The sequence below is a fragment of the Prionailurus bengalensis genome, chromosome D2 (genome assembly GCF_016509475.1).
Source record: "Prionailurus bengalensis isolate Pbe53 chromosome D2, Fcat_Pben_1.1_paternal_pri, whole genome shotgun sequence".
NCBI classification, from domain to species: Eukaryota; Metazoa; Chordata; class Mammalia; order Carnivora; family Felidae; genus Prionailurus; species Prionailurus bengalensis.
The window spans coordinates 60,398,051-60,424,924 of NC_057351.1; the positions used below are offsets into that span (position 1 = coordinate 60,398,051).

Consider the following 26,874-nt stretch of genomic DNA (forward strand, 5'->3'; position numbering starts at 1 on the left):
CAAGATACCTCTTTCAAGAAGCCTCCCTCAACTTCCCAACAGCGCAGACGACCTCCTGCCAAGCCTCCACACACCTCTCCAGCGGGGCTCAATTCATGAGCCCATAGTGTCTAGTCCAGGGTTCGGCACATAGCAGCCGTTCAAAAAATTGTCCTCGCATTTTGTTGAGTGTGTCTAAGGTATGAAGAGGCAGTTTGGCCTAGAAGTTAAGGTACAGCCAGATTTCCCAGGTGCATTCTCCACGTGTGACCTCAGGTAAGTTGTTGACCTCTACAGGCCTCAGTTTCCTCATCTCTAAATGGAAAAAAATAATTATATAGACATCAAAGTTTTGTGAGGATTAAATTAGATGAGTTGATAGTTTCCGTTTGGAGCTTTAGCACAGTACTTGCACACAGTAAGTTCTCAGTTATGTGTGTGAATTTATTAGGATTATTCCTTTAGTAGAATGTGAGTTACTCTTTTTGGGGGGGGGGGTAGGTTAAGGCTTAAAATTGATCAGTCAGGGTTTACTGAGTGAAGGGTTCCAGACCATATACCAAGGTCAGGTAAGGCTGGGGCAAGATCAGGAGGAGGCTGTCAGGACCAGGTTTGGTAGACCAAGCCCTACTGAGATCTAGGAGTTCTGGATTCCCACCTACTGTATAACCTTGGGTGAGTCACTCCTCCTCTCTGGCCTTGGATTCCCAGCATAATGTAAATTGAGGGCATTGGACCAGGTGAACAGCAAGGTCCCTGGCAGCAGAGATGTTTTATGAGTTATAAGCTTCTAAGGGTTAAGTTCAAAGAAAAGATCAAAGAAGGGGGCATCTAGGCTCCCTTCAGGGCTCTTTTACATCCATATGGCCTGGAGCAAACACTGGGATTTGGAAGTACGTGCATGGCAGCATGCTGGACTGAGCTGAGTGGTAGTACCTCCTTCAAAAAGCCTGTAATCATTGGCCCTCCTCCCTCACTGGGGCTGGGGGCTGGAGGTAAAAAGGTTTGCAGAATAATGCAAAGAACTCTTGCTTACCTTTCTTCCAGATTCAGAAACTAATAACCTTTTGCCATTTTGCTTTCTCTAATCTACAGTCCTTATTCAAATCTTGCAACTTGTCCCAATCACCTCCTTCATAATGACTTTCATTCTGTTCCAGGATCCAAAACAGGATCATGCCCTGAATTTAGTTTTCATGTCTCTTGGTCTCCTTTGACCTGAAACAGATTCTTAGCCTTCCTTTGTCTTTTATGACATGGACATTTTTGAACAATAAAGGTCACTGTGGTTATCTGTTTACATTTATCTGATGTTTCCTCATGATTATGCATTACTGCTGAATTGATGTTGTGTTTTCTCAGTTCAATATACCAGAAAGCACATGATGTCTTTGTTAAAGAAAAAATTTTCAAGACACTCATTAAAGATGGTGAGAATGACTTTATTCAAGAGGGACCACTTGGGCAGTGGGCTTAAAGTGTTATCCTCGTTTTCCCTACGATTCTACTAAGTTACTACTTTTTTCTTTGTAATTAATAAATATCTTATTGGAACATACCTCTAAACTATATAACAGCCTGTTTCTCCTCAAACTTTTGCCCAATAATTTTAGTATCTATGAATGATTCTCACCGGAACCAATTACTGATTGGGCTGATTTCCTAAGCTCATTGTTCCTCCTGCTGTGAGCAAGCTTTCCTTTCACATTGGTTTATTTAGTTAATGTTAGTAGGTACTTATAGATATTATTTTATTCAGTAGATAATAATCTGTTACTGTGATCGTTTTGATGTTTAAATTGTTCCTGATTTGGCTAGTGGAGGTCCCTTCAAGCTGGCTCCTTTGTTTGACATTTCTGAGGAGTCCTTTATTTTCTGGCACAAGTTGTTCCAGGCTCATCTTGTACCTTCCCTGCTACAGCCTTGGAAACAGCCATTTTCCCCATGTGCTTGGTTTTTTTCAGTGGAGAATGGAATTTAGAACCAAAGATCTGGGTGCTGGCTGTGCTTGTTGCCACCAGGGTGTCATTGCTCAATGATTCAATTTCTAATTCTAAGACTTTATATCCAACAATTTAATACTTGTATATGTGAACAAAGATGTGTATTCAAGGACATTCCTTTTCTCATCACCCTCACTGCTTCCAAATGAGACCAAGCCACCATCTGAATTTGCCTGGATGACTTTAAAAGCCTCCTAACTTGTCCCCCTATTTACACAATGGCCCCTCTACAGTCTCTTTTCCACACAGCATCCAGAATAATTAAAAAAAAAAAAATCTGATCACATTCTCCTCTGCTTATAACCCTCCACCCCTAAGAATAAAGTCCAAAATTCTCAACACGGCTTCCAGGTACCACGGGATCTGGCTTCGTCTCTAATCTCATTAATTATTATTTTCTTGCTCACTTACAGGACAAGGACACTCCAGCCACAGGGTTGTGTACCTGCTTTTCTCCCCCAGGTGTTCAAATGGCTTGTAAAGGTCTTTATTAGGTCTCCACTTAAGAATCACCTCTTCAGAGAAGCCTTCCCTCGCTATCCTATTGAAAACGGCACCCCAGGGTTGCCTGGGTGGCTCACTCAGTTAAGCATCTCTTTTACTTATGTTTTTATTTATTTGACATTTGCTTATTTCCCAGAGACAGAGAGAGACAGAGCACAAGCAGGGGAGGGGCAGAGAGAGAGGGAGACACAGAATCCGAAGCAGGCTCCAGGCTCTAAGCTGTCAGCGCACAGCCTGATGCGGGACTCAAACCCACGGACCATGAGATCATGACCTGAGCTGAAGTCAGACGCTTCACTGACTGAGCCACCCAGGCACCCCTAAGCATCTGACTCTTGATTTCAGGTCATGATCTCAGTTTGTGAGGTTGAGCCCCAAGTGGGGCTCTGAGCTGGGCACAGAGCCTGCTTGCGATTCTCTTTTTCAAAATAAACTTAAAAAAAAAAAAAAAGAAAAGAGCACCCCATCATTTATCACTATCTGATATTACATCATAGTTTCACCCATTTGCTTGTTGTCAGTCTCTGTTTCTCTGTGTTACACTTCTTTTTTTTTTTTTAATTTTTTTTCAACGTTTATTTATTTATTTTGGGACAGAGAGAGACAGAGCATGAACGGGGGAGGGGCAGAGAGAGAGGGAGACAGAGAATCGGAAACAGGCTCCAGGCTCTGAGCCATCGGCCCAGAGCCCGACGCGGGGCTCGAACTCACGGACCGCGAGATCGTGACCTGGCTGAAGTCGGATGCTTAACCGACTGCGCCACCCAGGCGCCCCTGTTACATTCCTAAAATAAGCTCCATGAGGGCAGGGACTTGTTTGCTTCTCTCCTGTAACCCCAGTGCCTGGAATGAGGCCTGGCATGCTATGGATTCTCAACTGCCTCCTGAGTGAATGAAGATAACTTTCTTCATTCCCACTATATTCCCACAGATAACCCACTATACCCTTTGCCTGGTTTCTCCCTCACCCTTCTCTTTGCATGGCTACCTTTTTCACATTCTTTAGATCTCAACTTAAATGTCACCTCCTCGGAGAAACCTTCCTTGATTATCTTATTCTAGGCTCCACTACTCTGTTCACATTTCCTATTTCAGCCCCTTATTCCTGCTGTAGTACTTACAACAACTTCCCTTCATCTATTTGCCTGTTACCCCATCCTCATTTCTCCCCCTAAAATGTAAGCTTCGTACAGGCAGAAACTGCCATGGCTGTCTCATTCATCACTGTATCCCCAGGGTCTAGAACAGTTCCTGGCAAATCATAAGCCCTCAAGGGGTGCCTGGGCGGCTCAGTCGGATAAACTTCTGACTTTGGCTCAGGTCATGATCTCACAGTTCGTGAGTGCAGGTCTCACATCAGGCCCTGGGGCCTGCTTCCGATTCTGTGTCTCCCTCTCTCTCTCTGCCCCTCCCCTGCTGGCTCACTCTCTCTCTCTCTCAAAATAAATAAACTTAAAAAAATAATAAGCACTCAAAACATTTGTTGGATGGACTTTTAACAGCTAAAACCTGGAAAGAATCCAAATGCTATGGAATATTGGGTGGCTGTTAAAGAATGAGGTAGCTCCAGGTACACTACCATGGGATGATGTCCAAAATATACTTACTGTAAAATGTAACAAGTAAAACGGTGAAATTCCTTTTATGCAATTAATATTATGTGCACAGAAAAAAAAATTGGAAAAATAGGTTGGAACCTACTTATCATTTGGGGTTGAGGATATAAAAAGACTTTTATCCTATTTGATATATTTCTATATAGCCAACTATTTTATTTTAAAAACAAACACTAACATTTGAGCACTTAATACATGCCAGACGCTGTGGTAAACATTTTGTGCATTTCATGGCATCTTCTCAATAACCTCATGAGATAGAAGTCCCCATCATCCCCATTTGTGATGAGGAAATTGGTTCAGGGACATTAAGCAATTTACCTAAGGCCACACAGCAGACTCATTACACCACACCACCTCCCTGTGTTTTTATAATTAAAAAAAAAAAAAAAAAGGAAAGGACAATAAGATGAAATTAGGGATGATCCTAATTTCATGATCCAGGCTTTACACAAAAGATGCTAAGCAAATTTGCCTCTGAGCTCCCTAGAAGCCAGGGCAAAGAGAAAAATATGACCAGTTATGAGATCCTTGGTGCTTCCAAGATAAGAGTAAACCACTCATTAGGAGAAACACCCTTCCCAAGTAGTGAGGCTTGAGAGAACTTCTCCATGAAGTTCACAAATATAGCAGTAATCAATCAAGTGGTGCACAGCTTCAATAACATACCTGTATACCCAGGCTAGCTGTTTCCATCCAACAAGTGGAAGTTCAGTAAAAGCAATTTAACGAGGAGCCAAATTTGGACAGCATGGGCATCAGATGTGGGGTCTGGCCAGACCCATAGTTCACATAGGATGTGTGGCCTACCCCTCCCGCAAACTTCTGGAATACTGCAAATTCAGCCTGTTAAAGACTGTTAGCAAGAATTAGGAGACGAAAAGTGACATTCATCTTAAATTTCAACCCTAGTGAGCTTTTCAGGTAGACTAGGTTGATATTATGCTTCTGCTGATGAAGAAACTGAGGCTCAGAAAGACTAGTTACATGACTAGAAAGTGTCAGTGGCAGCCCTAAATCTACATCCTAGGCATTCCTTCCTCAGCTGCGCCTACCACCCATGCTTCAAGAAAAGAGCTTATGCTCTCGCAATACCTCCGTGGGTGGCGGGCCACCTGGCTGGCTGCAGGGCCTAGGAGTGTGTCGTCCCTCACACTGGAGAAGAGCTGCTGAAGAAGGGAGGTAGGCCCGGCCCATGAGGAGGCACACGGGCTCTTCCAGAGGCAGGGAAGTAGGGCTCACATACACAAATAGAACACCCGCACTCACCCCAAACAGAAAAGTGATCTCGCAGCATACACTTGACTTCACTCATTTATTTACTTTTCACTACAATCTGCGGATGGGTGGGCCCTCAGCTTGGGAAGGAACTTGGGCAGTTCTGGGAGCTTTGGTAGAGGGAGGAGAGGAAAAAGGGAAAGTGGGGGCTTGGTGCAGGGCAGGCTTCTAAGATGGGGAGGAGGGAGAGACGAAACAAAGGGTCCAGGCCCTTCTTCCACCCCAAACCCAGGCTTCCCAAGCCCAAGCAGAAGGGAAGAGAAACAAGAAGAGATGTCCTTGATAATCTTCTCGCCCTCCCCCCGCCATCCAGCAATAAAATGAGAGAAATCAGGGAAATGCAGCAGGTGGGAGGCGTGCAGTTTTGGTTAAAAAAAAAAAAAAAAAAAAAAAAAGGCGAGCGACAGATGCACCCAGCGCCCGCGCACCGCGGAGGTCTCCCTCGTCGCGGGTGGGCAGCGGCGCGCAGGGGAGGAGAGCCGCACGCGTGCTCACCCGGCCGGCCACCGGACCCTTCAGCGTCCTCAGCTCTGGCCTTTTCGCTTCCTCCGACGGCTACGCTCCGCCGCTTCAGCGGCCGGGCTGCTGTCTTCGCTGCCACTACTGGCGGACGGCCGAAGCACGCGCCTCTGCACACGGTACTCAGGCTCGGGGACGCGCGGCGCGGCCTGAAGCAGGAACTGGCCGCCGCGGTAGGTGACGCGCACGTCGGTGCGCGGGTAAGTGCCGTACATCCGCCGCAGCTCCCGCCGCACTACGTCGGGCAGCTGGAGGCGCGGGCCCAGAGCACGCTCCGTGCGGCCCCATCGCAGCTCGAGCTGCAAGCTACTGCCTTCCGGCCACGGCGCGTTGCGCTGGGCGGCCGCCATCCCCTCCGCCGCGCACCCCTGTAGGAATGGCCCCAGGTAGCCGGGCGTGGGGTAAGGCGGGCGCAGGGCCGCGGCGTAGGCCTGCGGGAACGCCCAAGAGGGCGGCGCGGCCGCCAGGGGCGCGCCTTGGCTGTGGAAGCAGTGGTATTCCCGCGGAGCCGGCCACTCGCCCGCGGTCAGGCTCGGAAGCCGGCAGCAGCAGCTGTGGGCGTGGATGAGGGGCAGCAGCAAAGGGCGGGACGGGTAGGAGTAAGTGAGGGGCTGCAGCGGAGGCCAGACGCCCGCTCCGGGTTCCAGGCAGCTGTACGAGTACATGGTCTGAAGCTCAGGCGGCGGGCATTTATACTGGCTCCTGGTCCACACCTGCGGTGGGAAGTGTGCGTGGATACCCTTTGTTCTAGCTCCACCACCCGTCCCTGGGGCCTGTTAACCCAGGGCTCTAGTTCACAGCAGGAGCCCGTGCACCGCGCATCATGGCTTGGGGGAACTCTTCCTAAGGCGTTCAGCTTCCATCTCACCTGTTGTCCCAGGGCTGGGCCTGAACCCTAGGCACCCAGTAGGCAGTAAGGACCCAAGGCCTTTTCAAACCTTCAGCCGTGAAGTGTTCTTCCAGGTGGTTTCCCACTCAACTTGTCTCCTTCAGCCCGGGGGGAGCTGGTCCCCAGCATTTGGGGAACGAGAGAGGTCCAGAGCAGGCTCCTCTCCATGCCCTACCTCAGCCACACCTTCTGGTTTCCAGGCAAAGGGAAACACATTTTGTTGGCCAAAAGCCAGCCGGCCAGCCTGTGCCTACACTGGGTAGCCTGCTGTTCATACTGGCCTGTTCTAGAGGCCTGTGCTTAGGAATGCCCTCACCACTACATCCCTGAGGATATCTTGCAATCAGTTTAGCCCTCTGTTCCCCACATCCCGTCCTCCCAGCTCCTCTAAATGGGTTATCCTAACTTGAGTGAAGTTCGTACATCAGGCACTGAATCAAGTTGATTATGAGCATCTATAAGATTACATCAACCCTAGGAAGGAGATACTAATATTTTCCCCCATTTAAATAGGAAGCTGCTTGCCTCGGATTTGGGACACAGGAAACATATTCTATGACTAGGAAACACTCCCAGTGATGTAGGCTTATTGGGGTTAAATATATTGCCCAAACTCACACAACTAGTTATGGTAAGGGCAAAATTCAACCCCATGTCTGTCTCAAGACGTAGCTTTATTGCTAATCCATGCTGGGGCTTCTTTCACACTATCTCATAATCCTCACCTCTAGAATGTTGCATAAGAATTATTTAATTTTTTAAGTTTATTTATTTTGAGGTGGGGAGGGGCAGCGAGAGGGGGAGAGAATCCCAACCAGGCTCTGTGCTGTCAGCACAGAGTCCGACGCAGGGCTCAATCTCATCAGCTAGACCATGAGTGAGACCTGAGCTGATACCAAGAGTCAGACCCTTAACTGACTGAACAACCCACGCGCCCCCTCCCCCCCCCCCAAGAACTAATTCTTAATAGCCATGTGAAGAACATGGTGATGCCATTTTCATTTAATAGATAAGGAACTAGAGGCTCAGAGAAGGTGAGAACCTTTCCAAGGTTCACACCATCTAAATAGAGTGGGATTTGAACCCAGTCCAACTAAGGCCAAAGCCCAGAAGCTGCTTGGGTGAAACCAGACTGTTTCATCCAGGCAGCGTGAAACCCTGTCTAAGCTCCAGGCTCCTCTGGCTGCAAGCCACAGCCCTCCACCTCTCTCTTCTCCAGTGAGGTGGGTGGTAGTTGCTGGATGGTTAAAAACTGATACCCTCTCTCAGATGGTGGGCTGTGAGGCCATCATACTTTCCTTCTTCCTCTTCTGTTGACTCAAGCAGCATCAGCAGTAACCCCTACAGGTTCTCCTCTAAGTTCTCAGCATCCCTCAAAGACCAGCTGCCCTCTGGGAAATTCTACACTCACCTTGGTGATGTCACACTTTTATATTCCTGAGTGAGCTGCTTTCTCAAGTCTTGGGCCATTGGCCTAGTGAGGACAGCTATTGGGACTGGGCTGGACTATCTACCTAACACTCCCTATCCCAGAGCTCCAAGAAGGGAGCCTTACCTTCTGTGCACTCTAAGAACTGGTCTCAGAACACAGTGGCCTTTGCTGGGAGAGGCCTCCCACCGATATGTCCACAGCCTAATCCCTGCAAACCTGTGAATATGTTATGTTGCATGGCAAGGGGGAATTACGGTTGCAGATGGTATTAATGTTAATTAGCTGTCCTTAAAATGAGATTATCCTGGATTATCCAGGTGGATCTAATATAATCACAGGGGTCCTTAAATGTGGAAGAGGGAGGCAGAAGAGTCAGAGTGACGAGGGTGAACCAGCTGTTGCTAGCTTTGAAGATGGAAGAGGGTCGTGAGCTTTTGACCTTTGGAAACTCGAAAAGGCAAGGAAATGGATTCTTCCCTAGAGCCTCCAGAAAGGAACACAGTTCTGCCAACACCTTGATTTTAGTTAATGAGGCAGACTTCTAACCTCCAGAACTGTAAGATAGCAAATTTGTATTGTTTTAAACCACTAAGTTTTTAGTAATTTGTTACAGTGTCAATAGGAAATTAATATCCCTCCCCATTCCTATTTACAGCTTTGCCTTCTCCAAATCTCAGTGCTTGAGGAATGTCCAACACTACCTATAGACTGACCTCACCCCAGCCTGGAGCTCAATGATGGGACCTATGGGACTAGCTCCTTTCTCCACCTGCTCCCACGTGGGGATTTGGTCACACCTGGGTGGGAAGTGGGGAAAGTGTGAGACCAAGCCCAAGTTGGAGTTTGGGAGGGTGAGAAGCCTGTGGTTTAACAATTCATCCCTACACGCTTGCTGAAGACCTCTGCTGGTCTGGAGGTGGTTCAGGCAAAGTGTGAAAAATAAGGACCAAACGGAGTTTCTCAACATTAATTCACCCTGACTCCAGTAACAGCTCCTAGGTTTTTGGGGTTCGGTGCCATAATCTATGCAGTAAAGTGGCTCTGGGGGGAGTTGGCTCTATTCTGTCCTTAAAGTTAGGGATGATTTATGGCAAGATCAATTGCACCTGCCATCCCTCTGGCCCTAGGGATTGGTTTAGAGTAGCCAAGTGACTCAGTTTGGGTCAGTGGGAGCCAGGCCCAGGACTTTGTTGCCTTGGGGTGGAGGGAAGTGCTCTCTTTCCCCTGGATGGAAATCTGAAAGTATGCAGTCTGGGTGGAGAGGTAAAGGCTGAGCATGGCGCCACAGAAGTGGAACCGAGGGACAGAGAAATTCAGTCCTGATGTCATCATTTGAACCCTGGACTTTAAAGTTACATGAACCGGGGCACCTGGGTGGCTCAGTTGATTAAGCATCTGACTTCAGCTCAGGTCATGATCTCACAGTTTGTGAGTTCGAGCCCCACGTCGAGCTCTGTGCTGACAGCTCAGAGCCTGGAGCCTGCTTCAGATTCTGTGTCTCCCTCTCTCTCTGCCCCTCCCCTGCTCACGCTCTGCCTCTCTCTGTCTCTCAATAATAAATAAACATTTAAAAAAATTTAAAAAAAATCAAGTTACATGAACCAATAAATTCTTTTTTTCCCATTTAGTTTTATTGAGATATAATTTACATACCCCACTGTATAGGTTTAAGGTGTACAGCATAAAGGTTAAACTTCTGTATATTGTGAAATGGTTACCACATGAAGTTTAGTTAATATCCATCAATTTTATAGAGAAGAAAACATCTTTTTCCATGTGATGAGAACTCTTAGGATCTACTCTCTTAACAATTTTCAAATATATACCATACAGCATAACAGCAGTGTTCATTATAATCATGTTGTGCACCACATCCCTAGTATTTAACTGGATTTTGTACCTTGGACTACCTTTATCCAATGCCTCCTCCTTATGCCCCCCCTCCCCAATAAATTCCTTTCTTGCTTAATCTGGTTTGAGTGGAGTCTTATTTTTTCTTTCCCCACATAGCCAGTTGTGTTTCCTTTATATAAGTTTAATTACAGAAGACATAATGAAATAGGCTTTTATTTTTAATTACAAAGCACCTTCACCTAAGTCCTTAGAAAAGTAAAAGTTTGGGTTCTCACACTGTGGAGTGGAGTCTTCTGATGCTTGCATCAGCAATACACCCTGAGTGTTTTCCCCAGCATTTTATGAAAAATTTCAAAATACAGCGCCCTGAGAGGTTTTTGATCAGCGAACCGCATGCTCAGAGGCTGTCTTGTGGGCAAAGTAGAGGATGGTTTGGTGAGAGAGGCTGGAAGCCAGTTGCGGAGGAGGTTCTCACACTAGCCCAGGAAAACTGACACCCAAAACAGGAGAACGGGTTGGAAAAGAGAGGGGAGGAGATTCACCGAGAGTTGATCCCATACAGTTGCCTGGGTGGAAAGGGTAGAATAGGGGTGGATGCACATGTTTTTGGCTTGGTTGTCTGGGAGAATAATCAAGGCAAGCCAGGAGATAAGAACAAAACAACAACCAAAAAAACCCTAGTGGGTGATTGGAAGTTAAGGCAATGATGCCGTCAGGTGGTTCATTTGGGGAGCTGTCCTGTCGGCAGTTCTGTATTCGGGCTGGAGATGGGAGGTGGGGCAGTCGTGGAGGGGAAAATAGTAGTTGAAGGACCGGAACAGCTGCTTCCTGGCCCACACCTCGCTTTGTCGTCATGGCTGCCAATTTGTTGGGTTCCACTTTTGCTGCCTTTTAAAGGCAGCAATCTTGTTTTTGAAGTCCCTTTTACCCTGGCCTGGCAAGTCAGAGAGAATAAATGAAAAGAGTTTTGAAAATGGAAACTTGAGGATCTGCCCTCCACTTTTAGAAAGCCTCGGGGGAAAAGTGACCCAGGGAAGGGGACTGAGGAAGAGAGATAGGGAGAGAACATGATGGACGGTAGATCAGAGAGGCCAGAAGTCAAGGGAGGACAGAATTTCAAAGGGAGAGTGTTTATCTATTTGTCCCACAATTCAAGGACTCTGATACGACTCAAGAATTCTAGATGCTGTGACTCCCTAGTTGCATCCCTATGTCACCTCCCAGTTAGCTCCGGTTGGCAACCAGGAAGGGAAATCAGAGATAATTACAAGACCCAGTCCCAGTGCTGACACAAGAGGGTAACTGGTTGCATTGTCTATAAAATCAGAGGGATGAGAAACCTCAGTGTAACTGTGGGACGTTAAGTGCAACATGAGGGCCAAAGATTTTCGTATTGGGTCACATTAAGTTCTGGCGCCTTGGCAGCCCTTCTCGGTCCCCTGTTTCCCCACTGGACACCCAGGGAGGGCTAAGTGAAGAGTCAGGGTTGCTTTGCAACAAAGACACATGCTGGTCTGAGATAGAAAAGGGAACTCCTTTCGTCAATTTATGGAGGCTCTAGTGTTCCAGACACCATGCTGAATGCTGCCTTGTATTCTCAGCCAGGAAAGCACAGATGGGGGTATGGGTTTGGGATGGGGGAATAATGGTCACCTTCCTTTTGCTCATGAGGGCTTTCTGGAACAGAATGGGTTCCAGAAATTGCTTGGAGAGATGATTTGTGTGGCTTAGGGAATAGATAGGAGGTTTGAAGGGGCAGGATTAGGGAGGAGGGAAATGAGAGATTGGTGAGAGGTGGATGCTGGGAGCAAAGTTCATGGGACCCCTGGGGCTCCACAGGAACTGGTTGGACAGACTCTAATCCCTGCACTCCAGGGTTCTTTTGTTGGACCATTTGCTGTCGGTGGGCCCTTTGCCAGGTTGTCAGGCAGGAGGAATTGGACGATTTTCCTGTTGACAACCATCAAGGCTGTTGACAAGCCAAAACCCTGCAAAACACTAACACTCCCACTTCACATTTAATGCCTACAAAATCCCTATAAGGCATAAAACAGAGGCTCACAAAACATGGGTCCCTTAACAAAGAAATGGAGCTAGGGGACTGAGCCCCAGGTTCCCCAGAAGCTAAAGGCCAGGCGCATTGCTTCATTGGAAAACAGTAGGTCTGAAGTGTGTGCTGTTTGATTGCCTGGAAACCTAATGAGGCTTATAGGTTTATTGGGAGAAGACATGAGACATCCTCACCAGACTGGACTGAGCAAAACAAAACTTGACTTTAGGGCCTGGGCAGTGGTAGGAAGAGGAAAGACTCATGTTCTGAGAGTCAGGAGAGCTGGGTTACAGTTGGTCTGGGCCTCTTGCTTGTATGAAAGTCATTGAATCTCTCTAAACCTATTTCCTCATCTGTCAAGTGGGGATATATCACCTATCTGCCAGGGATGTGAGGACTCAACAACATAATGCATGTAGAGGGCTTAACACAGTGCAGGGTACATAGTGAGAGCTCAGTACACCTTATATTTTATCATTACTATAAAAAAAATTTTTTTTTAAAGTTTATTTATTTTGAGACCGAACGAGAGAAAGCACAAGTAAGGCAGGAACAGAGACAGAGGGAGGGAGAGAGCATCTCAAGCAGGCTCCACACTGTGGAGCAGAGAGCCTGTCCTGGGGCCACGAACAAGGAGACCATGACCTGAGCCGAAATCAAGAGTGGAACCCAACCAACTGAGCAACCCAGGCGCCCTTATCATTACTATTTTTAATACGAAATAGTTGGGCTGTAAGGTTGCTCTCTCCGGGCCTGGCATCTGTGGCCTGAGCCCCGGTGCCCATACATTAAGCTGGGACCGTCTACTCCTGAGGGGCTCACAATCCAGCGTCAGGAAGTCCCAGGTCGTGCCACTGCCATCTCTTCACCTGCCTAGCTGTGCATCTAGGCAGATCACAAGGCCTGTAGGAAGGTGCTGTGCTCTCCATTCTGTGAATTAATACTAAGGAAGGATGGGGGAGAGAAGGGGGAGCGCTCAGAAAAGCCTTATTGATTTGAACTGAAATTGGCTTTAAGCTTTCACAGAGTTGAAAGAGAAGGGGTGAAGCGTCAGGAGCCCAGGCCAACTGCTCTTCTGGCCAGCGTCCACGTTTTCTTTTCGGTCCCTAAGGGTAAGCGCCCGTGACAAATATGGCGGCGGCAGCCTCGGGCGCGGGCACCTGCCGGGGCGCGGTCCCGGGAGCCGCACGGAGCCAATCGCCGGGCGGGGGCGGAGGGAGAGGCTGGGGAAGCCTCTGGCGGGGAATGCGCAGGCGCACTGGCTCGCACCTGGCTCCAGGCAGCCGCAGGATTAGGCTTCGCCTGCCACGATTGCGGTGAGGGGCTCTCCCGTGGCCCGGGCGCGGGGGCAGGAGCGGGCCGGACTGGGGGCCGGTTACCCACAAAGAACGGACCCGAGGGGGACAGGAATGCTCTCTGCTCTGGGAGTCCTGGGAGCTGTCTGCGGGGGGTCCCTGAAGTGATGAGGTTGTGGGATGGGAGAGCCCCCGGGTCAGGGTGGGAGAAGCTTGGGCTCAAGGGGTGAGGGTGGCATCTTTGCAGAAGGGCCCCCCGGGGCGGGGGGGAGCTGAGGTCGCGGGATGCATCAGGCTTGGGATCCATTTCATTAAAATAATGGCCCTTAACCTTGCTTCCATAGTAGAACCACTTGGGGAGCTTTAAAAGAACACTGATGCTGGGCCCCATCCCTGGAAATTCCGATTAAATTGGTCAGGAGTGAGGCCTGGACCTCGATATTAAGCAGCTCCTCAGGTGATTTTAATGTACAGACGGGCTGGAGAACCACATGTTTCAGCGGCAGCATGCCAGCTATTGAGTAAAGAGCTTCTGGGTTAGCCCCAGACTGCTCAGTGGCTTGGTGGGGACAGGTGGTCCTAGGGTGAAGTCGCTGACCATCCAGTGCTGCTGTAGTTACCTGTTGGGGAGGGAGAGGAGGAAGGTCCCTCCCCCAGTAAGTAGAAAGTTCATTTCCAGAGTGAGGAGAATAGGCCCATGAGTATTTGGAATGGAGGGTGTCCTCCCCACCCCCAGGGGAGGTCCTCCTGCCAGGCCTGGACCCTGCTCTGAGGAGACTGGGCAAGGAGGCAAGGTGGTTGTGAAACAGAAAATGCAGCAGATAATTCAGAGGTCAGCTGCTTGTTGAGAAAAGGACACCTAATATTTGCACAGAGAGTTACACCTTTCAATTTCATTTGATACCCCTGAGGACAGGTAGAGAACGGAATTGTTTTCTCCTGCTTCACAGATGTAGGAATAAACTCAGGTAGTTAGTAGTGATAATGTTCAAACTTGACTCAGGGCTCCTAACTCTAAATTATGCTTGTCAGTGGCCTTTTCCCTCTGCATTAAACTGCTTTGCCTACAGTCAGTAGGCCTTTTGGAGGGAATCAACACCCATCCTCCCCACGCCCCTCACTCTAGGGTCCCAGTCTGGCATTCTTGGTTTCCTCCACAAAATCCACCAGCCCCCTACCCACTATAGGCCTGATAAAGTTTCAGAAATCAGGGAGATGCTACGATTTCCATCCTTTCTAGTTCTTTCTCTTCCAGAGGCCCGATGGGTCAAGAGGAGAGAGTTTTTATGCTACGGGATTCCTTCCAAACGGATCTGGTTCTGTCACCTCACCACCCCCCGCCCCCCCGTGTCCCCCACCCCATTGTCCTCAGGATAGAATCTTGTGTGTAGTCTGCAAAACCCTTCCTGATCTGGTGTCTTTCTTCTGCCTGCTTGCTCTGAGCTCCCTTTCCATATTGTATCTGCTTTCTTAACACATGGTACGAGATGAATAAATGTTACTTTTTGTTATCACTATTCCTCTTTGTGCACCAGTTGCCTTGCTGTACATGTTTTATTCAGCAGGGTACATCACAGCTCCCCAGGTTGCCTTTTTCTGACTCCCACAGCCAGGCAGAGCTGAGGGGTACGGTGGGATTTGGGGGTGGCACTCCTATGGCTGCTACTCTTCCCTAGTGCTGGGGATGCCCATATCGGCCTGTTTGGGGCAAATTGACTTAGCAGGTATTAATTGAGTACCTGCTGTGTGGTGAAGAAGCCTGGTGGGGGCAGGGAGTAGAAAACGGGTCTGACCTGGCCCTGCTCTTAAGGAGCTTAGGTACTGGAGGAGGGTACAGGAGGTATTTGGATCCTGATGAAGAAGCCAAGGGACCTGAAAAGGGAGAGAACACGTGAGTAGGTGTACTCAGGAAGGCCATGCCACTGAACTAGGCCTTGAATCAGCAGAGTTTCATAAGATGGTGGTGGGGTTGGGCACAGTGACTTGAGAAATGCTGAGATTTTCTAGTCAAAAACACCTGTTGTGAATCTTTGCTCCAGCACCTAATAACTTTGATTTGGGGCCAGTTATTTAACCTTCAGAGCCTTGGTTTCTTCACTTAGGAGATGGGAATCGTAACAAGAGTTGTAAGGATTCTTGATGATGGATGTAAAAGCCAGGCATACCCAGATGCCTGAGCAATGATATGTAGTTACATCTTGGGTATTTTAGGTGGAAGCAACAGCCTGAACAAAGGTGCGGAGGTGGCATTTAAAAGAGAATTTGAGGGATGGCAGCAAGAGGCATCAGTGCTGGGTGCTAGAAAGACCAAGAAACCAGACAGCAGAGATACGAAAAAGAGTAACAGTAGCTACTATTTATTGAGGAATTTGTATGTGCCAGGTTCTGTGCTTGGTGCGTTTTTGCATTTCAGCCCCTCAGCAATCCGAGAGGCTGGCATTATCACCCCACTTTATAGATAAGGAGACCGGGCCTAGGGAGAAGAGGCTGGCTCAAAGCCACATAACTGGCACCATACCAGCAGGGGGCAGGGGGAGGGGGTAGGCCCTGGGGGCCTCCAACAGGCTCTCCTGCCAGGTGCCAAGGTAGGGGTGGAGTTGGTTACAGGATATTTCCCCTGGGTTATGCACCTGAGCTGGTGTGGGTTCCAAGCTGTTCCTCCCCTGGAGAGGCTGAGCTCTTGTTCTCTGCTGGGGCGTATTGAGGGTGAGAAGGGTGAGTAGGAGAAGGTGTTTCCTGGGGGAGGAGCAGAATCCGGAAGAGAAACTGCTGGAGGGACCCTGGACACTCCTTCCCCAGCTCCTCTTCCAGGCAGAGGCTTATCTGGACGGGTTGTTTTGCCTGCGGCTTTGGCCTGTGGCGCGGGTTTGTGTCTGGCACTCCTGAATTTTGCGTGCATTCCTGCCACTTGTGGACTCTCTTTTTCTTAACCTTTTTTTTTTTTGTTGTTAAGTTTATTTATTTTGAGAGAGAGAGAGAATGAGAGAATGAATCCCAGCAGGACAAGGGGCTCTACCTTACGAACCATGAGATCATAACCTGACCCGAACTCGATTCGGACACTTAACCCACTGAGCCACCCAGGTGCCCCTAGATTCTCTCTTTTGATTTACCCTTGTGTGCTCTGTCTTTTCTCTCAAATTGCCTTACCATGAGAAGGGACTGGATTACCAGGATATTCCCCTGCTCCTACTCTGATCTTTTATGAGTGAGCCCAAGAAAAAGCCAGTTTCTAAACATCTTCCATGTAACAGTGCTCTGGGCTTCTGGACATTAGTTTAATCCTTCCGGCATTCCTTTAAAGGATGGGTATTATGGGGCACTTGGGTGGCTCGGTTGGTTTAGTGTCTGACTTCAGCTCAGGTCATGATCTCACGGTTCGTGGGTTGGAGCCCCACGTCAGGCTCTGTGTTGACAGCTCAGAGCCTGGGGCCTGCTTTGGATTCTGTGTCTCCCTCTCTCTCTGCCCCTCCCCTGCTCGTGCTCTGTCTCTGTCTCTCTCAAAAATGAAAAAAATGTTAAAAAAAAAGGATGGGTATTATTATTCACATCCTACACAGGAGGAAACCTAGGCTCAGACAGGTTAAGTGACTTGCCTGAGGTTACATTCTTAGTAGGAAGTGCATTTGGGATTTAAACTCCGCCTCTTCTGATGGCAAAAGTCACACCCTTCCCTCCCACTTCAACCCCCTCTGAGGTTTTCTTCTGCTATTTCAGCAGGAAGCCAGCTGGTGGAGGCTGGGGACTTGCCTGCAAGGTTTATCTTCTAGCAACCAGGGCAGGTCACTGGACATCTGGGTAGGGGCCTGGGAGCCTTCACTCCCTTTGGACAAAGGCTTTGGAGGTGAGGTGAGGTGGGGTGGGGTGTGTGTGGGGGCAAGGGGTTCTGAAAGGCCCTGGGGAATCAGAGAAAGTGACCTGGGTTAAGGATAGCAACAGAGGTGTAAGTTGTGCTTCACAGCCCCAAAGCACCTTTAGATTAATAGCCCATCCTTGGGGCACCTGGGTGGCCCAGTTGGTTGAGCGTCTGACTCTTGATCTCAGCTCAGGTCTTGATCTCAGGGTCGGAAGTTCAAGCCCTTCGTTGGGCTCCGCGCTGGGCGTGAAGCCTACTTAAACACTCACCCCATCCTTGTGTGGTGGGTTTGGAAGGTCTGAGAGGCTCAATAGCAGTAATGTCTGAAGTTTGAGTGTTCACCACACTTATGTGCTAAGGGCTTTAGAATAATTTCCCCTAGACTGCTAACAATAGTCGGCCCCACATTGGACATGAAGAAAGTCAGAGAGAGGTTAAGCAAATCGCTCCATGTCACACAGGAAGTAAATGGTAGAATCAGGACTTACAAGACCCTCAACTGTGTTTTCTTTCTGCTATGTTCCTTAGAAAGTGCCAGGGAGACTCTTAGGGTGATGGATATGTTCATGATGTCAATTGTGGCAGTGGTTTCACAGGTGTAAACAGTTTAAACTGATCACACTGCACACTTTGAATATATGCAGATCATTGTGTATCAGTTATACCTCAATAAAACTGTGGGGGGAAAAATATTTCCTAACAAATGTTTCTTCAGGGGCTCAAGAGCCCCAGCGAGAGGCTACCTGGCCATCTTCCGGCTTTGATGCCAAAGTAGGGTCACTGTAGCTCAGGAGACATTCTCACAGACGTGGCTGGTTTTAGGTTGTTCCATCTGCTTTTCCTTCCCTCATTCCCCACCACTAGGCAAAGACGAGCGCCAGGTTGGATCTCTTGAATGAACTGCCCTCATTTTCCAATGAGCCTGAGAGATCCCTCTGGGATTCCTTACTTATTCTCCCCTCAGGGCCTGTTTCTCTACCTGAGAGTGGTGGAGTCCAGCCCTCTGAGGGAGAGGGCGGGCAAAGAAGCAGGCCCTGCTCTTGGAAACCCACAGGTTGGAGTGGAGGCAGTCAGGAGAGTCCTGGCAGGAGGCATCCGTGAGGGGCTGGAGAAAGCCTGGATATGGTGTGGTCTCTTGAAGGATGGGAGATGGGAGGCCACTTCTGGCAGGAGTACCTACCACCAAGGACCAAGGCCTGGCCAGAGGACAGGGTGACTTGGAGACTCTGGGAGGCAGGGAGAAGCCAGACTGCAGAGGCTCTGGAAGGGTAGACATGGAGGGGGAGCCATAGTGGGTCATGGGGCAAGGACAGGTCCTGGGGGTCACTACTGTTGGACTGGGGCTGAAATTGGCTCTCTAGGGGCCGAGCACGATGGGAAGCAGAAGTTTCAGCTGTGTGTGTGTGTGCGCGCATCAGTGTGCCTGAGTTTAGGCTTGGGTCACAAGGGCTCTAAGAGGAATAGTCCTTGAGAGTATGTGTAAATTTCAGAGGGCTGCAGTAACAGATTACTGCAAACTGGGTGGCTTAAAATTTATTCTCTCACAGTCTGAATCAACTCTGGTTGGTTGTGCTCCCTCCAGAGGCTCCAGGGAAGAATCCTCCCTTGCTTCTTCCCTAGCTCCTGGTGGTTGCCTGCTGCCCTTGGCGTTCCTTGGCTTGTGTCTGTATCACTCCAATTTCTACCTGTCTTTACATGGCCGTCTTCTTTCTGTGTGTGTCTGTCTCTGTGTCCAAATTTCCCTCTCCTTGTAAGGATACCCATCACTGGATTAGAGCCCACCGAATTCATTATGATCTCAACTTGGTTACATCTGCACAGATCCTGTTTCCAAATAAAGTCACACAGGTACTGGGGGTTAGGGCTTGAACATATCTTTTGGGGGGACATTGATTTAACTTGCAACAGGGAGTTAGAAGGAAGTCCTCATAGCTTCCCTTTGGGGGGTCAGACAAACACACACGGGTTATTCTGAAAAGAGAACAGCAGCTTTGAATCTAAAAAAAGAGACAGCCAGACTTAATGCCTCGCTGCTTAAAGTGTGGTCATGGCCCAGTAGCCCAATGCCACCTGGGTGCCCTTTAGAAATACAGAATCTCAGATTCCTCCCCAGACCTCCTGAGTCAAAAATCTACATTTTGAAGTACCCAGGTGACTTGAAAGTACGTTCCAGTTTGAGAAGTCCTGCTCCAATAAAAATCTGATTTATTTCCTTCCCACTCATGGCCAGTCTTGCCTTCCCGCCTCTGTGTACAAGTCAGCCTGGTTGGAAGACAGGAACCCACACTGTGCTTTATTCTCTCTTTTCATGTAACATGTTCTTGAATTTCTCTCCTACGTGTCAAGGTGGCCCACATGCTTGCCTTTTCTGGAGAGCATTGGCCTTGCTGAGCCAGTCTCTTTGTTGCATCTTGGGCTGTGTCCAACTTTTTGCTGTTTATTACTGTTGCTGCCATGAACGTCTCTGTACATATTCCTTTGGGCCTAGTTCCTTGAAGTGGAATTTCCAGAATCAAAGTGCATGAGTAGGTGTGGACTCTTGCCAGATCTTATCATTCTTCTATACCTACAGAACCTGACATCGTAGCAACTTTCTCTATTCTACCCAACAGTGTATAGGAACCTGATTTGAAAGGTCAAGTGGCAGAAGAGGGTTTGGAACCAGACAGGTCAGGGGTCAAATCTCCCACTTTTCTGCTGTCTGACATTGGGCAAATTACTTAACATATCTGAGCTTGGGGGTGCTTTCCAATAACATCGTAATTGTGCTAGAATTTTTGTATTGTCGGGATTTTATAAGGATAATCATGACACCACCACAATCCATTATTGAACGCTTTCTGTGAGTTACCTCACTTGACCCTTACCCTCCACTGCAGAGTGGACATGATCATCCCCTTTGCCCTTTTACAGAAAAGGAAACTGAGGCTAAGGTCAAGTAGCTTGCCTGAGGTTACAGGGATGTTGTGTGCCCAGGCCCACAGTCATCACATCCAGATTGTGAAGGTGTGTGTGATAAGACAGTGTGGATGAAAGAAGATACTGAGCACACTCCCCTAGCATGTGACCTGGCTCAGCACTTCTTTTCCCACGACTTTATCTCTCAGTGGTATCCAGCCCAGCACTGTTTCAGCTGTACAGTCATTGATGTCAGTGATGATTCCCCAGCTTGGTTTGATGTACAAACTTTCTCCCAGTGGAAATGAGTTTTTAAGTGACTCAGAGGTCTGGGGTTGGGAACAGAGCTGGCTCTGATCCCTGCAGCTAATGGGCTCCTTCTTCCCCAGGGACAAGAATGGCCAGACTGCCCTTGGCTGTGAGCGCTCCTCAGTGCTCCTGGGGCTGAGGCTGAGCTGGCAGCCATGGGGCTGGGCAGGCTCCAGGCTTGGATGCTGGGCCTGCCTACGGCTGTGGTCTATGGCTCCCTGGCCCTCTTCATCTCCGTCCTGCACAACGTGTTCCTGCTTTACTATGTGGACACCTTTGTCTCGGTGTACAAGATCAACAAAACTGCCTTCTGGGTTGGAGAGGTAGGCCAGCACTGGGTGGGAGCCAGGCGGATTGCAAGGCTGGGTCCCACCCAGTCTGGAGCTTGAGGCTGGCCAGGTTGCCCACCTCAATTCAGCAAGAAAAGCTGGAGCTGGAGCTTTGATAAATGTTCATTTATCAGCTGGATAAATTCACCCTGGATGGGTGGGAGTTTGATGGGGGGCGGTGGCTGGTAGAGTGGGTTTTAGCAGAGGGACTGACCTGAGCAGAGGTTTGCAGGCAGGAAAGCTGTGCTCATCTTGAGGGGTGGCGAGCAGGCTGGGTGGGGAAACCTCCGGAGAGGAGGTTGCCTGGAGCCCACCTGCCCCATCTCCTCTCTGCCCACAGACGGTGTTTCTCCTCTGGAACAGCCTCAACGACCCCCTCTTCGGTTGGCTGAGTGACCATCAGTTCCTCAGCTCCCAGCCCCGGTTTGTGTCCTGTGGGTGGGTCACAACGGGTCCTGTCCCATCCCACTCCTCCCCAGGGGGTGTCTGTGTTTGGGGTGGGGAGAGAAAAAGGAAACCATTTTCAGCTTTTGACCAGGCCCCCTCCCTTCCCAAGGTCAGTCAGGCTCTGGCCATGTGGGAGAATGGCCTTGACTAACTGTTGCCTTGCTCACGTGGGAAGAGATTTACCTTAGCTTGCCTTGTCAGGTCCTCAGAACTGGGAGCTGTACAGCAAACACTCTCTGTTGCTTCTGGCAGATTCCTTTACCCCATCCTGCTTGGGCCCACCACTGCCCCCAGCCCTGAGAAATAGGTGTCCCACCACCCTTTGGCCATCAGCCCTGGCAGGCTTGGCAAGGGACCAGACAAGAGAGTGTACCCCCTGGAGAGTTGTGCTTCCTAAATCAGAGGCTGAGGATCAGGGCTCAGTGGGACCACCCTGGTGTGAGTTCCATACTCTGGGCCTCTGTCCTTCCTCTGGGGCCTGGGCAGGGGGGGAACTGGGGCTCATCAAGTTTGTAAAAGCATCTCCCGACTTTCCTCCTCTCTCTGGCAGGTCGGGTGCCGGGCTGTCCTCCAGGGCCGTGGTGCTGGCACGGGTGCGGGCCCTGGGCTGGCACGGGCCGCTGCTGGCATTGTCGTTCCTGGCATTCTGGGTGCCCTGGGCCCCAGCTGGCCTGCAGTTCTTGCTGTGCCTGTGCCTCTATGATGGTTTCCTGACTCTCGTGGACCTGCACCATCATGCCTTGCTGGCTGACCTGGCCCTCTCTGCCCATGACCGTACCCACCTCAACTTCTACTGCTCCCTCTTCAGTGCAGCTGGCTCCCTCTCCGTCTTTGCCTCCTATGCCTTCTGGAACAAGGAAGACTTCTCTTCCTTCCGCACCTTCTGCGTGGCACTGGCCACTGGCTCTGGGCTGGGCTTTGTGGGGGCCACACGGCTGCTTAGGAGGCGGGTTGAGGCAGCCGGTAGGGAGCCGGAGTGCCCAGCCCTGGCTGTAGATGGCGGGTGAGTGGCCTGGCCCAGCTCTTCTGGTTCCCACCAACACTTCTGAGTGTGATTTCAACGCTGAGTCCCCTGGCTGATGGGTGGCTGGCCTGGGGTGGCAGATGGCTCTGGCCCAGCCTTAGGCCATCGGTGACTCCCCTCTGCCCTGTAGCCTGTGTGGAGAGGAGCTGCTTGTGGGCTGCAAGGAAGCAGGCAGCATCACTTTGGGCCAGTACCTCCAGCAGCTGGCACGCCACCGGAACTTCCTGTGGTTCGTGGGCATGGACCTGGTGCAGGTATGGGAACAGGCCCCCGCCCGACGGGTAGGCCGCGCTCCACTCGAGGGAACAGGCTCCTCAAAAGCTGGGAAAGCAGTTCTGGGCCTCGTGTGAGGACTGGTGGGCAATTTGATAGCGGATACACAGGTCGGGTAGTTAGGAGGCCTGGATTCCGGTGCCCTCAGAGCTTCTAACTCCCTGTGTGATCTTGGGAAGGTCTGTTGGGGCAGGCCTGGGTGTCCTCACCTGCACAGTGAGGATATGAAAAAGGGGTGCCCTTTTGGGAACTCTGTGACAGTCTTTTTAAAACACTAAGTGCCATAGCTAAAACACATGCAGTGCAGAGGCTAGCCCAGCCTAGACATAGATGGTGTTTATACTGTCAAGCTTGTTTTAGTCAAGTATTTGAAACTAAAGAGTAAAAAAATCTTAATCATTCCGTGGACCATCTTATCATTCCTTCTACCTTTTAGCAAAATTAGATAAGCAATAGGAATTTGGTTTGGGGTTTTATTCTGGCATGCTCCAGGTGGAGGGATATGAGGATAGAGCCTGCTGGTGCCCTTGCTGCCCAGCCCTGCGGCCCAGCGGCCTCCTCACTGCCCCGTCGGCTTGCAGGTGTTTCACTGCCACTTCAACAGCAACTTCTTCCCCCTCTTCCTGGAGCATCTGTTGTCGGACCACATCTCCCTGTCCACGGGCTCCTTCCTGTTGGGTGAGTGGGCGCCTCATGCAGGCTGGAGGAACTGAAGCTTGCACCCCAGGACCCCTCCCCCAGCTGCAGACGCAACTCCCTCCTGCGCTGGGGCCTGGCTGGCAGGGGGCAGAGGGGGCAGAGGCCGCTGTGGGGTTGCATGTCCAGCCCCCACCCGGCCCTGTTTGCCGGGGGGGGGGGGGGGGGGGCGGGGCCTGTTGCGGATGTGAGTAGGGTAGGGCTGCTCTCTTGGTGCCCCCCAGTAGCTATTTAACAGCTAGGATTACAGGCTGAGGGGCTTGGGTGTGCTTCTTGACTCTGCTTATTCGCTGTGTGGCCTTGGGTATGTTTTATTTAAACTCTTGGGGGCCTCCATTTGTCACCTGTAAAGTAGGAATAATATAGTACTTACCCTAAAGAGTTGTAGGGATTAAAGAAAAGGATGTGAAGCTCTTCGCACAGAGCCTGGCACGTCGTCAGTGTTCAATCAATGCCAACTCTGATTCTGATCGTTAAGATGTGGATAATTAAAAACAATTTTTTTAATGTTTACTTTTGAGAGAAAGAGAAAACTCGAGCAGGGGAGGGGGCCGAGAGAAAGGAAGACAGAATCCAAAGTAGGCTCTGTGCTGTCCGTGCAAAGCCCGATACAGGGCTCAAATCCATGAACTGTGAGATTATGACCCCAGCCAAAGTTGGTTGCTCAAATGACTGAGCCCTCCTCCCCCCCCCCCCCCGCCCGGGGCACCCCAAGATGTGGGTAATTGTGGAAGCTATGGCAGTGGCCCTGACAAAGCTGCACCCTTTCTGCCCAGGCATCTCCTATGTCGCTCCCCACCTCAACAACCTCTACTTCCTGCCCTTGTGCCGGCGTTGGGGCGTCTACGCTGTGGTGCGGGGGCTCTTCCTGCTCAAGCTGGGCCTGAGCCTGCTCATGCTGTTGGCTGGCCCTGACCGCCCTGGCCTGCTCTGCCTCTTCATTGCCAGGTACGCGCTGCCCTCCCTCACCCCCACGCCTCTGTTCCACCCCTTCATTCTCGCCCCCTCTCTCCCCTGGCAGTAACCGTGTTTTCACTGAGGGCACCTGTAAGCTGTTGACTCTGGTGGTCACTGACCTGGTGGACGAAGACCTGGTGTTGAACCACCGTAAGCAGGCGGCCTCAGCTCTTCTCTTTGGCATGGTGGCCCTGGTGACCAAGCCAGGCCAGACCTTCGCCCCGCTGCTGGGCACCTGGCTGCTCTGCTTCTACACAGGTGAGGGCCCTGGGAGCTGGCGCAGGGGCTCTTGAGGCTCCAGGGGTCAAAGCTTACCTGGCACACCAGCAGACAAACTGGGTCCAGTAAGGGAGAGAGAATGGCAGCTGGCCGACAGAAGCTGTGCCTGGGCCATTCCTCCTTGGCCTCTCCCTACATGGGTAGAGGAACTGAGTCTCCAATCTTCCAGTCTTTCAATAGTTCGTTCGTTCATTCATTCATTCATTCATTCATTCAACAAATGTTTATTGAATACTTTTTCTGCCAAGAGTTGCTCCAGGTCCTCTAGGGAAATAACAATGGCCTTGCCATCATGGAACTTTTATTCTAGTCAGGGGGGAGGGATGGGGTTGGCAGTAAACAGCCAAATGAGAAAACAGCAGGTAGTGGTAAAAGCAATGGGACTGAGAAGCTACTTTAGTGTGGTCCAGGAAGGCCTCTCTGAGATGACACCTAGGATGTGGACTGAAGGGCAAGGATTTGGTCTTGAAAGATCTCAGTGAATCCCAGACAGAAGGGGAGGTAAGTGCAAAGGCCCAAGGTATCAGGGGTGGTTAGGAGACAAGGCTGGGAAAGTAGAGGGCTCTGTAAATCAGGACAGGGTTTGGATTTTATTCTCGTTGTGAAGAGATTCTATTTGCCACGGTTCTAAGCAGGGGAGTGACGTGGTCTGATCTATGTTTTTTCAACTTCACCCTGACTGCTGTGTGGGGAGTGGGTTGTGGGGAGGCTGTGGCAGAGGCGATGGAAGCTTGGAGCAAGTGGTGCCAAGGGGGCCGGAAGAAAGTGTCCCGGTACCGGATGTGTTTTGGAATTGGGGGGAAGTGAAGGATTGGCTTTTGGGGAGTGGTGAGGTTTACTGAGGAACCCAGGAAGACTGAGGTTTTGGGTAGACAGTGGTACCAGACACCGAGAAGGGAAGAGCAGAGGCGAAGCAAGTTTGGGAAGGAATTGAGCTGTGGTTTAGACATACACGTGTGTTGTTTGAGATGTGGCGCTGTGCTGTGGACTTTGGAGGAGACCAGGGCTGACCTTGTTCTTTCTGCATGCTCTCTTGTCCTAGGTCACGATCTCTTCCAGCAGCCCCCGCTGGCCCCCGTGGGGAGTGCTCAGCCATGGCCAGAGCCCCCGGCCCCGCCCCCGGCGCAGGCCCCGACGCTCCGCCAGGGCTGCTTCTACCTGTTGGTGCTGGTGCCCATCACCTGTGCTGTGCTGCAGCTGTTCACTTGGTCCCAGTTCACGCTGCACGGGAGACGCCTGCACATGGTCAAAGCCCAGCGCCAGAACCTATCACGGGCCCAAACCCTGGAGGTTAAGATGGTGTGACAGGCAGGCACAGCAAGGCCATCCTGCTGATGACACTGTCTGCCACCCTGGTCAGGAGCCACTTTTGCCAGCCCCCCATCCTGCCGCTGTGCCTTTACTGGGGCACAGCCTGGAGGACAGATGGCAGAGTGGGAGTTTCTGAGGCTGAGCCGGGAGCGTCACTGGGGTCTAAGTTCCTGCTTGGCTGTCTGACCCAGCTTGGGCAAGGGCTGGGCTGTATGTGCTCAGGGACCTCTTCCCCCTTTGGGGCTGGAGGAAGAAGAGAACCAAGAAGGGATGGGGCCGCCCTGTGGTCACACGGGGTTGCTGCATGGGCAGCATGGGGGCCTATCCCACTACCTGGCTGGGGCCGGTGCTTTGTGCGGTCTCAGAAGCCACTTTCACCCACTCAGGGGAAGCTGTGAGTCCCACTGCCCCCTCCCTCCACCTTTCCAGTGGTTTCTCTGAGCTGTCTGCTTCAGCTGTGCCTGAAGGAGTGTGCCCTAGCTGCTGCAGGGCTTCCCCACCCCCACCTGGCCTCTAAAAGAGGCTCATTTCATCGCAGACTGATTAAAGTCAGTCATTTCTATTCCCATTCTTGAGGTGTGTGCTGTGTGTGGGAGCAGTGGGTTGGTGGGGCTGGGGAACAGGGTTCCTCACTTAATAGGAAAAGTACCCTGAGAACGTTCTTCTGCCGATGAGTTGGTGGTGGTGATGGGGGAGGGCACCCTCATCAGATTTTTCACTGAGGGAGCAGGAAAAGCATGCAGACTCGTATCTGCGTGGGTATTTGGGAGCGAAATGACTTGGAGGCCTGTGGTCATGTCCCGGTGCCTTTCCTATACACCACTGCCAGACACGGTGAGCAAGAGCAGCTGCTTCCAAGACTGAGGTCCCCAACCCTGGAGTCACTGGGAGCTCTCAAAAATGCTGAGGTCTTGAGTTCTGTTCCTCCAGATTCGGATTTCATGGATCTGGGGTATGGCCTGAGCACTGGGGTTTTGGAAAGCTCTGTGATTTTACTGGGCACCTGTGACTAATGCCCCTGTGCTCTAGGCCAGTGTTTGTCAACCTAGAGATACTTGGAGCCAGATAGTTCTTTG

General features: G+C 50.5%; 2 protein-coding genes across 2 annotated transcripts; one reads left to right on the forward strand and one right to left on the reverse strand.

Annotated features, from left to right (window-relative positions):
• Positions 1–5,398: 5,398 nt before the first annotated feature.
• Positions 5,399–6,564, reverse strand: CD2H10orf95 (chromosome D2 C10orf95 homolog). The gene has a single exon (XM_043596117.1). It carries the CDS (start codon positions 6,562–6,564, stop codon positions 5,905–5,907), a length of 660 nt encoding a protein of 219 aa, XP_043452052.1. The 3' UTR covers positions 5,399–5,904.
• A 6,788-nt stretch (positions 6,565–13,352) lies between these two features.
• On the forward strand, positions 13,353–26,366 carry MFSD13A (major facilitator superfamily domain containing 13A). Its single transcript, XM_043597383.1, has 9 exons — positions 13,353–13,440; positions 20,563–20,805; positions 21,152–21,234; positions 21,809–22,261; positions 22,413–22,536; positions 23,137–23,233; positions 24,028–24,199; positions 24,273–24,466; positions 25,530–26,366. The coding sequence occupies exons 2-9, from the start codon at positions 20,638–20,640 to the stop codon at positions 25,790–25,792; spliced, it is 1,554 nt and encodes a 517-aa protein (XP_043453318.1). The 5' UTR covers positions 13,353–13,440; positions 20,563–20,637; the 3' UTR covers positions 25,793–26,366.
• The last annotated feature ends 508 nt before the right edge of the window (positions 26,367–26,874 follow it).

Coding starts and splice junctions, on each gene's coding strand:
- MFSD13A (XM_043597383.1), top strand. CDS start 20,638: ATGGGGCTGGGCAGGCTCCAGGCTTGGATGCTGGGCCTGCCTACGGCT. Junction 20,806..21,151: donor CTGCCTTCTGGGTTGGAGAG/GTAGGCCAGCAC, acceptor CTCTGCCCACAG/ACGGTGTTTCTCCTCTGGAA. Junction 24,467..25,529: donor GCTGCTCTGCTTCTACACAG/GTGAGGGCCCTG, acceptor CTCTTGTCCTAG/GTCACGATCTCTTCCAGCAG.
- CD2H10orf95 (XM_043596117.1), bottom strand. CDS start 6,564: ATGTACTCGTACAGCTGCCTGGAACCCGGAGCGGGCGTCTGGCCTCCG.